An 11,720-nucleotide genomic window follows, 5' to 3' on the forward strand; every position below is an offset into this window, starting at 1 on the left:
AGTACATTTTATTGTCCCTTTAATTAACTAGCACTTAACGCCAATCGCTCTTCACCATCGAAGTCACGAGGGACTGGAATAAAGCACCGGTGACTCTTGTGTACAAGAAGGGTGAAAAGAGCCGACCAGTTGTGTTGACCTCCACTGCCAGTTTTCAGCAGAGACGAGGCTACAGTTAGGAGAGCCTCATGGAAGCGTGATGGGGCCGCTTTTGTATTCTTTATATGTAAGTGATCTGACAGCAGCAATCTGCGACTGTGTGTTGATGAGACTGTAGTGCATGGGAAAGTGTCATCGCATAATGCCTGTAGGATTATACAAGATGGCTTAGAAAGAATTTTTATTTGATGTGATGAATAACAGCTAGAAAATTGTGTGTCAATGCAAGAGGACAGTATTAATGGGGATGCTGTTTGAGAAAGGGTAGTGCTGAAACTGGTTGCTCAAATAAAGTAACTGAAAATTTAGACAGCTAAAGGTGTTTGGGTTTGACGTTTCAAAACCATAGAATGTTATTCAACGTCGATTAAATATCAAGGGACAATGTCGCAAAGTGATGCGAACTGAAATGAGAACATAGGGACGTTAGTAGGGATGGCGAATGTTTAGACCAGTTCCATGACCTGGGATTATTCGATAGTTTAATTTTGTTTCTGTCGCTTAGACGTGCGTTTAAAATTTGGTTGATTTTCTGAAAATATCCCTTATCGTTGATTACCAACCTGATTTCGTGAGATTTCTTCTGATGTACCCTTTCACGCCAGACACCTGGGGTCCTTTTTATGTTTCGAGACGTAGTTCCACGTCAGTTGCGTGTAACATTGCTGGGAGTAGTCATCTCTGTCGAAGTGGCATTTTTTGTGACAATTCTGCCATTAACACTGCCTCCGGACGCCTCATAAATTATAACGATGTTGATAATGTTTGTCGTCCATTAGTTAAATCCCATTTTGGTCATAGACCTAGCAGGTAATTGATACACATGAAATGTATTTGCAGTTGCGAATATGGACAACCATTAGATGTATGATGGAATGACGACAACGAAAATTTGTACCAGACTGCGACTCTAACCCGTATTTCCCGTTTATCGCCAGCGGTTGCCATTATGCTACCTAAGCAAGACCCAAAGGTCCACATGTCATTAACCATGTGTCAACAGCCTGCACTCCCACATCCCTTGTGTCTGGGTGGTTGTAATTAGTCTTTCCCTATTCAACTCGTTATAGCACAGAAACTAATGAACGTACGAGGACCAAACTTGGTAGCATCAATTTCAGGGACATGGAGAAGAGAAATAACGCAAAATCACCTGAATTAAAACACTTTCAATGTGCTGCTACGGTACAGCATACCATTACGTACTGGTACCATTATGTCTGCAAAAGGTGCTCAATATGGTGCCCATCAGTGCCCAGAAGAGTCTGAAAGCACAGTATTGCATTGTGAACAGCAAAGTGAAGCATGTTCATAGATATGGTGTCTACGGGTTTTGGAATGCTTGGCTTTAGATCAGCACAAGTCTAAAAGTTCCACTGGTAAACCCTGTCCTACAGGTAGCCCCGCAACCAGAAATTACAGGGAGTGAGATCAGGTGATCGTGCCGGCCAAGCATTCGGAAACGATAGCATGATAACTTGATCGTTTCCAAACGTGTTTCGGAGAAGCAGGTGAACTTCACGAGCGATGTGAGCTAGGGCACCATCTTGCGTGAAAACTGTTGAGTTCATAACATGATGGCGAGGCATATCACAGGAATGCTGGCCTGTGACACTGCATGTCTTTGGTCCTTGAGCGCCAATCTATTCAAAAAAGAAATGGGCCGATGATGAGCATGGCCATGAAGGCACACCAAACAGTGATGTGTTCACCATACAGAGGAACTTCATGCTCAGAGATTGGTTCAAAGCACCTTCCATATAGTGGACCACTGGATGTTCAACTTTCATGACACAAGACACGCACTGCCTGACGATTAGGAATGTGTGCAGCGTTGTCTGCCATGGGACCAGCGATTTCATCAACCACCTGTGGTGGTGTCGGCCTCTTCCCAGAGCGACGCCCAGTTCTCCAGTTGATACAAACTTCTTCATCATGCTCTGTACAGCAGGTGGAGAAAGAGGGCCCTTCCATAATCTTTTCAGCTAGCCATATTCTTCTGAGCTACACGTTCACTGCCTTGTCGTCTCTTTCTAGTAGATAGTTGTCTTTAACTCAATTACACAAATTCACAAAAGCTGTCATTTGTGTGAGGAGTGTTCAAATGAAAAGAAGAAAAAGGTTGTAATAACCAAACAGTTGAAATATGCATCTGCCACCTTGGGAAAACGTGGTGGTACCTGTAGGGGTGCGAATGTAACGTCATCTCCCCCCCCCCCATAAAAAATTCAAAGCTGTGCCGTCAGTTGCAAGGAGAAGTTGACAGTCTATTTCGATGTTCGTGGTCCGGTACTCACCGAATCCGTCGGACACGGAAAAGCCATTAATAGTGACGTGTACTGTGAGACACTACATATCCTACGCAAGTCCATCCAGAGCATACAGCCTGGGCTGCTGTAGGAGGGAGCGATTCAGCGCCACGGTAACGCAAGTCACACGTCATCAACGTCACACGAAATGTAATAGCCAAGGTCATGTGGCAGCAGCTTGGTCACCTACCCTACCCCTAGGTCATAGTCGGCCTGCGACTTCCAAGTGTTTGGTCCAATAAAAAAAGAAAAATTAAAACTGAAAGCGTTTCAGTTCTGACGATGTGTTGAAGGGCACAGCGTATGACTGGCTCCTGTCGCCGTTACAGGAAGTCCAGAACCAGGAAATCATTCGGCTCGTGAAACAATGGGACAGCGGGATACTTGTGCTTTAGTCTCTGGTGATTGCTTTTGAATAACGACTTCCATTATACTCATAATGTTGTTCAGTAACGTTTGTTTTCAATAACTTCATAGAGTGATGCAAGATACAAAATATATCTGCAAATTTCAGCAACCGGTCTGACATATTGCCACTGTAGTTCTAATGAGTTGGTATCTAGACAGTGTGATCAAAAGTAGCCGGGCACCTGGCTGAGAACGACTTACAAGTTCGTGGCGCCCTCCACCGGTAATGCTGGAATTCAATATGAAAGTTTCTTGCGGGATGGCAGCCCATTCTTCACGGAGTGCTACGCTGGTGAGATATATCGATGTCGGTCGGCGAGGCCTGGCACGAGGTCGGCGTTCCAAAATATCTGAAAGGTGTTCTATAGGATTCAAGTCAGGACTTTCTGCAGGCCAGTCCATTGCAAGGATGTTATTGTCGTCTAACAACTCTGCCACAGGCCGGACATTATGAACAGATGCTCGATTGTGTTGGAAGATGCAGATACCATCCCCGAATTGCTCTTCAACAGTGGAAAGCAAAAAGGTGCTTAAAACATCAATACAGGCCTGTGCTATGATAATGCCACGCAAAACAACAAGGGGGGCAAGTCCCTCCGAATTCTACTGTTGGCACTACACACGCTGGCAGATGACGTTCACCAGGCATTCGCCATACTCTCACCCTGCCATCGGATCGCCACATTCTGTACCGTGATTCTTCACTCGATACAATGTTTTTCCACTGTTCAATCGTCCTTGTTTACGCTCCTTACACCAGGCGAGGGGACGTTCTGCATTTAGTGGCATGATGTGTGGCCTATGAGCAGCCTCCCGATCGTGAAATCCAAGTTCTTTCACCTCCCGCTACTGTCATAGTACTTGCAGTGGATACTGATACAGCTTGGACGAGGTCGGCCTGTATGATTTTGTGCTGTACGTGTCCCTTCACGTTTCCACGTCACTATCAAATCGGAAACAGTAGACCTAGGGATGTTTATGAGTGTGGAAATATCGCGTACATACGTATTATACATGTGACATCAAATCACCTAACCACGTTCGAAGACCTTGACTTCTGCAGAGCGCCCCATTCTGCTCTCTCATGATGTCAAATGACTACTGAGGTCGCTGCAGGTGGCAGTACAATGCCCCTAATATGAGAAACGTAAGTTTTTGGGAGTGTCTGCGTGCTTTGTACCATATAGTGGACATGTACATCCATCTACATCTATATACATATTCCACTGGTAACCATACGGCGCAAAGCGATAGATACCATGTTCCAGTAGTATTAGTCATTTCATTTCCTGTGTGCTCACAAATGGAGCGAGGGAGAAATGATTGTACGCATCCATCCATAAGAGCCATAACTACTCGTAGCTTTCCTTCGTGATCCTTTTGCAATATGTACGTTGACATAACTACTCGTAGCTTTCATTCGTGATCCTTTCGCAATATGTACGTTGACAGTAGTAGAACCGATACATAGACAGGTGAAAAGAGTGGTTCTCTACGTTTCCTTAGTGTTTCGCGGAAAATGTGTCCTCTTCGCTTCAGGGATAGCCGTATGAGTTCTCGAAGCATCTCCACAATACTTGTGTGTTGATCGAAACTACCATTAACAAATCTAGCAACACACCTATGAATTGCTTGGATGACTTCCTTTAATAAGACCTGGTGGGCATCCAAAACACTCGAGCAGTATCGAAGAATTGGTTGAGCTAGTGTTCTATACACAGTCACCTTTATAAGTGAGAAACAGTTTCCTATAATACTGTCAGTAAACCGAAGTCGACCACTCGACATCCCTAATAACGTCCTTACGTTCTCGTTTCATATCGTATCAGTTTGCTACATTATGCCTAGATATTTAGTAGACGTTCCTTTGTCAAAAGACATTCTCACTTATATTATATTCATACATTAGAGGAATTTTTTCCTACTCATCTTCATTAACGCGTATTTTTCTAGCTGCCATTCATCACATCAAGCAAAAATTCTTTCTAACTCATCTTGTATTCTCCTACAGTCATCAAACGAGTACACTTTCCCGTACACTACAGCCTCATCAACAATTAGTCGCAGGTTGCTACTCTGTCAGATCATTCCCATATAAAGAGTGCAAAAGCAGTCCCATCACACTTCCATGAGTCTTCCCCAACGATACCCTTGTCCCTGATAAACATTGGCTGTCGTGACAGTGGTGTTCGTACTTACACTCTTTTTCCAAACTGAGAAACATGCTTTCACTTTATTGGGAGCATAAACATAAGAAAAAACTTGAAACAAGGAAGGACTATGACACAATAGTATCTGATAATGTCGAACTGGTATACTTCATGATCGCATGTATCACCAGTAGAATTAATTATTTAGCAGCAATTATTCCACTGTCCACCAAATTTGGGAACAGGACATGGGCAATGGTACTTCAGTTTGTGTGACGTGACGGTATTGGCTCAAACGGCTCTGAGCACTATGGGACTTAACATCTGAGGTCATCAGTCCCCTAGGATTAGAGCTACTTAAGCCTAACTAACCTATGAACATCACACACATACATACCCGAGGCAGGATTCGAACCTGCAACCGTAGCAGCACCGCAGTTCCGGACTGAAACGCAAAGAACCACTCGGCCACAGCGGCCAGCATGACGATATTTCCCAGACTGCCTGTAATAAAATAACTCTATCATGAACCCAAATACTGTTGCTAGTCACAGATGTTGGTGGTCAAAGAATGGTGCTCAATAACATGTAAAACAAGGAAACACTGCAAAACAACCATGGTACTACATCCAAATGTCATTTTATTCCACGCGCACCCCACATCTCGATCAATGTGGGCCAGATAAATCATAAAATAGATTGTATTCTACGGTACTGCATGGATACTAGGTGTTTACAAGAAATACTGTAAACAATATTATACTAAAAAAAATGGTTCAAATGGCTCTGAGCACTATGGGACTTAACATCTATGGTCATCAGTCCCCTAGGACTTAGAACTACTTAAACCTAACTAACCTAAGGACATCACACAACACACAGTCATCACGAGGCAGAGAAAATCCCTGTTACTACTGTAACATTTTCTTCTGAGAATGATGGAAACTAAGATAAAAATACAAGTGATAAACATCTTTCCAGAATCATAAAGTTAAAATTACATTATGTATAACAAACTTCTTTCCATACCTAATGTGGGTGGTATTTTTCTAACAAAATCATAAGTTTAAGCAGTGTCCTATTAATAACTGCACATACACCAATCCAAAATGTGTCAGAGTAGCAAGTAACATGTAGAGGCAGACAGTATTTTGGAGTATATCACTGCCATTAATGAAGTTCATATATATGTTGCGTAGAGGAAAATTGCAGAGTAGTTCCTGAGAAACTAATAGATTTCCATGTGGGAAGCGTAATATTTCGTCAGGATGACAAGTCGTTCTTTATACCTACTGACGTCAGTGCGAGGACCGCCATTCACCAGACAGACTGGCACACCGTGTCCTGTCACAGATCACTTGTATGTAGCAGGATGTTGTCCAGAGTTTGCACCTCAAGGGCACCTTTACAGCTTGACGTCACTGTTGGAACCAGCAACAACACTTACACATCGCAGAATCTCGTCCCACTGAAGACAACATGTGTTTTCCATGTTCAAATGGCCAAAAAACACTGAGGCACAGATGTGCATATGTAACTGCCCTAGGAGAATACAGGATTCGAGTAGCTCTGCCATCCACAAAATCTGTTGTACAGCAGCAGGAAAGTTCTTGCACTGGAAGTGATAGTGAGGCAACCAGCTGATAATAAAATGTGCACTAATAGAAAGAATATGGAGTGAGGTGACTCTTACAATGTCCCTAATCCTAATCAGCTTGCATCAGGTTCCTTACAATACGAGTAGTGACAGCCAAATGTCTGAATGTGGATAATCTAGGTTGTTCTGTAGTAAAGTGTACAAGTGCACTCCCTTCTATTTTGTTGGACTCTTTGAATCTCTAGACATGACTTTGACCGCTCTAAGTAGCATTATTCCGAGAATTCCTCATCAAACTGTGGGTATGTGTGAACCGATGCACAAACCAGGAGCTGGGAAAGGGAAGTACCTCGCCGAAGTCCAAGCTTAGTGTAGCACTGTGAGCATCAAAACCACAAATAAAAAAAAAATGTTCAAATGTGTGTGAAATCTTATCAGACTTAACTGTTAAGGTCATCAGTCCCTAAGCTTACACACTACTTGACCTAAATTATCCTAAGGACGAACACACAAACCCATGCCCGAGGGAGTACTCGAACCTCTGCCGGGACCAGCTGCACGCTCCATGACTGCAGCGCCTAAGACCGCTCGGCTATTCCCGCGTGGCTGAGAACCACATACTAGCTGTTAGCGATTTTATGGTAATTCAGAATTTTCATTTGCTACTTCTTCATTCCATAGGAGAGATCAAGGAGGGTCTCACACATCTGACAGAGTATTATGGTTTATTTTGAGTATGTGAACTCTATGATTTTGTTGTTTGCAGAAAAAGAGGGCAAGTGCTGCATCGACTGATGGAAATTGGTTTTATCAGCCGTAACATCTTACTTGGCGGAATGAGAGAAACTACTTGTTCTTAATTTTCTTTAACATATAAAAAATTTTGCTCCACATCTTAGCCACATTATAGTGATGCTGTCACATGCGAATGAAATGGTGTGCAGGCATACATCATCGTTGTGAGGTCAACAGTGTGTCAGGAGACTGGAGTTTATTTGCATCAATATTTCAGATTACCATGTACATCCACATCTACATTTATATATATACTCCGCTAACCACCAAGCGGTGTGTGCAGAGTGCACAATCCGCGCCAAAGTCATATCCCCCATCCCTCCCTTCTGTTCCACTCGCCGATCGCGCGACGGATAAACGACTGTCTGAACGCCTCTGTACAAGCCCTAATTACCCTTATCTTTGAATGGTGATTATTGAGGGATCTGAAAGTTGGTGGTAATAATATAACCTCTACATCCTCGGCGAAGATTGGATTTCGAAATTTAGTGAGCAGCCCCTTCCGTTTAGCACGTCATGTGTTTCACTTCAAACTTTCTATGAGATTTGTAACGCTCTAGCGGTGGCTAAATGTACCAGTTACGAATCTTGCCGCTCTTCTTTGGACCTTCTCAATCTCTTGAATAAGACGCAACTGATAAGGGTCCCATACTGACGAACAATACTCTAAGACTGGACGAACTAACGTATTGTAAGCCATTTCCTCTGTTGAAGGGCTGCATCGTTTCAGGATTCTACCAATAAACTGCAATCTAGGAATCGCCTTCACCATTCCTTGATAATTCCATTTGAGATCATTTCAAATAGTCACACCCAGATACTTGACGGATATTACCACTTCTGAAGACTGGGCATTTATTTTGTACTCGTACATTAATGGGGATTTTCGCCTTGTTATAAGCAGTAGATCACACCTATTAATACTGAGAGATAACTGCCAGTCATTACACCACACATTTATTTTTTGCAAATCCTGACTGATTTGTTCACAACTTTCGTGTGATACTACTTTCCTGTAAACTACAGCATCATCGGCAAACAGTCTAATGCCAATGTCAGTACCATCAACCAGATCGTTTATGTAAATAGTAGAAAGCAGCGCACTTTATGCAGCAAGTGACAGTAAGGAACTGAGTCGAACGCCTTTCGAAAGTCGAGAAATATGGCAACAACCTGGGAGCCGGTATGTAGAGCCTGCCGTATATCATGCACACAGAGGTCCAGCTGTGTCTCGCATGACCGCTGTTTCCTAAAACTGTGCTGGTTTCAGCAGGTGAGCTTCTCGGAGTCTAAAAAGTTCATTATGTGTGAACACAAAATATGTTCATGATTCTACAACAAATCGATGTCAGTGAAATTAGTCATTAATTATGTGCATTTGATTTTCTACCCTTCTTATTGATTACTATGACCTGAGCCTTCTTCCAGTACTGTGTAACACTCCTCTGTTGCAATTATGTCTGATAGAAGATGAATAAGAACGGTGCTATATTTGTAGCATAGTCTACATATAATCTTACAAGGATACTGTCTGGTCCAGTGCCTTCCTGGCGTCTAAGGATCTTAACTGTTTTACAATCCCATCTACACTAAACAATATGTCAGCCATCCTTGTGTTTTTTTGATAGTTGAAAGGGGGAAAGGTGCTGCAGTGATCTACCGAAACGAGTTTTTGAAAGCTAGGTTTAGAATTTTGGCCTTCTGTTTACCATCATCCATTACATTACCTGTACTGTCACCAAGAGAAGATATTGAATTATTTGTGGCTTCATAGATTTTACGTACGACCAAATGTTTTTGGGATTGTTTTTAGAATCTGCAGATGAAATATTTTCAAATTCGTTAAAATAATCTCTCATTGATCTTTTGACAGCTGCTTTCATTTCACATAATTTCTGTTGGTCAGTGGGGCAGTGACTACGTTAAAAACGACTGTGCAAAATTTGCTTTCTCAGCAACTTCCTAATTTGTTTGTTGCACCAAGGTGGAGCCTTTCCCTCCCCTACATATCTGCTAGGCACACACTTCTCTAGCACGTGGTGGACAGTACCTTTAAATTCTGACCAAAGATGCTCAATGTCTTTGTGTCCCACGGCGAAAGCTTGGAGCTGACAATGAAGATATTCATTAATGACACTTTTATTTGCAATCCCAAACAAGAAACCTCTACGCTGTTTCTTTACCTTTTTTGTAACTTCCACTGACATAGAAGCCACAACGACATTATGGTCGCTAACGCCTTCTTCTAGATTAACTTCAGGTCTGTAGATGAAGCATTAATTTTGTCTCATAAACTGCAGACTTCTCAGCTGCTTTCTGGTGCATTGCACCGACAAGAACATGGGTTAAGAATGTGTGTGTGTGTGTGTGTGTGTGTGTGTGTGTGTGTGAGTGAGAATCTGCATGTGTGCCTGTGTATCTGTGTGTGTGCTGAATGCATGTGTGCTTGCTCGTTACTGTGCAGTTGTGTTTATCTGTGCATGTGGACTCATGTGCATGTGCCATCAAATGTGTTTGTGTGTAGGGGCAGGGGAATCGAATTAGTGTCATAGCCATACCTGAAATATTTCGTCTAAAAGGTTTGCTGGTAAATTTTAGCTTTCTCTAATAGAATGAAGCCTTTCACGGCAGTTATTGTCATCACTTAACATTTCCGGTCTGAGATGCCGTGGTCCATACATAAGACTCTCCCCTAACGTTTCGCCTTCGACTGCGGAAGGCATCCACCGAGGACAATCGGCGAACTGCCAACTGGGCAGTTCGCCAATTGTTCTTGGAGGATGCCTTCCGCAGTCGAAGGCGAAACATCAGGGGAGAGTCTTAAGTACAGACCACAGCATCTCAGCCTGGAAATGTTAAGTGATGTAGCTTTCTCTGTTTGAAGGGGCTGTGTCAGTAAATTTTCTAGTAAATAGATTCAAAATTTTTTCTCCCACAATAGGAAATCTTATTTAAATACGGTAATAAGTGATTTTTTTAGTTGCAATTGCTAGTATTAGGATGATTTGCTGAGTGTAGAGGACAAGTAGAGTCTGCGTTAATCATCTCTTTCAGTGAAGTGCCAACACTGATTAACAATAGCATCCTGAGCTCATATGAATTCACAATCAGGAATCTATGTGGCAAAATGTAACATCTGAATTTGTGGAGTGATGGAATGTAAGACTTTCTTATGGTGAGTGAGTGAAGCTTTGTGAGGAGGATGCGATTGTATATCTGTACTTCAATGGAGAGGCACTTTTCCACTATTCTGTATTATATGATAGAGGGGGAAAATTTGAAGATTCATTAGTTTCCACTGTTCTGACATGTTTTTAGAACTAGTCGTTATAGTTTACCTCATAAACAGTGTATATATGGAGAAAAATACGAGAACTTCTCTCTTTCTTGCAGGACCCTTCCTGCAGACATGAACAGCAGGGGGCTGCTCCAGTCAGCTACACGGGGGTTAATGGAGGAAGTGCAGGTACTGCTTGGGGCTGGTGCTGATGTGGGGTACAGAGGATGGACCATGTGGACCGCTCTACATTATGCAGCGAAGCAGGGACATACTGATATTGTGAGGTGTCTGATCGGGAATGGGGCAGAAGTGGATGCCAGGACCGATGTGAGGCAGACGCCTCTACATTTGGCTGCATGGAAAGCCATGCGGCAGTGGTGCGGCTGCTGGCGGCGTCCTCGGCCGACGTCGATGCCAAGGATCAGTGGGGTAGGACGCCTCTGCACTGGGCGGCACCCTACGGCAACGCAGAGGCGGCGAAGGCGCTGCTGGATGCAGGGGCCGATAGGGACGCCAAGGAGGACGCAGGGAACACTGCGCTGGACTTAGCAAGAGTGAACAAGCGACAATGGATGGTAGAAATCCTATCTAGCATTCCAACAAACGACTGTGATGTGAACTAAATAAAGCTTTGATACATGATTTTTCCTTCTCTTTAAAATAAAATATGCAAAATGTTAAATAAGCAGACATTCTTTGTAACGGTATTTTCTATCTACATCTAACTACTCCACTAACATCAGAACAAGAGACCGATTCAGGTGGTGCAGTGGTTAGCACACTGGCCTCAAACTGGGAGGACGATGGTTCAATCCCATGTCCGGCCTTCCTGATTTAGGTTTTCTGTGATTTCCCTGAATCACTTCAGGCAAATTCTGGGATGGTTCCTTTGACATGGCACAGCCGACTTCCTTCCTCATCCTCCTCTAATCTGATGAGACCAATGACCTCGCTGTTTGGTCTCTTCTTTCAAATCAACCCAACCCAACTCAGACAAGATTAACAACGTAAGATATTTACAA

At 43.1% G+C, this 11,720-nt stretch overlaps 1 protein-coding gene across 3 annotated transcripts in view; it reads left to right on the forward strand.

Annotated features, from left to right (window-relative positions):
- LOC124553873 (ankyrin-3-like) overlaps window positions 1-11,388 on the forward strand; it is a 107,799-nt gene extending 96,411 nt beyond the window's left edge. For all 3 annotated transcript variants that reach the window (XM_047127874.1, XM_047127876.1, XM_047127875.1), the window contains one exon: window positions 10,812-11,388. In XM_047127874.1, coding sequence (XP_046983830.1) covers window positions 10,812-11,247 — 436 coding nt within the window. In that variant the 3' untranslated portion in view covers window positions 11,248-11,388. The remainder of the gene's footprint in view (window positions 1-10,811) is intronic.
- The last annotated feature ends 332 nt before the right edge of the window (window positions 11,389-11,720 follow it).

Source organism: Schistocerca americana, chromosome 11 (assembly GCF_021461395.2).
Source record: "Schistocerca americana isolate TAMUIC-IGC-003095 chromosome 11, iqSchAmer2.1, whole genome shotgun sequence".
In the NCBI taxonomy this organism is placed as follows: domain Eukaryota; kingdom Metazoa; phylum Arthropoda; class Insecta; order Orthoptera; family Acrididae; genus Schistocerca; species Schistocerca americana.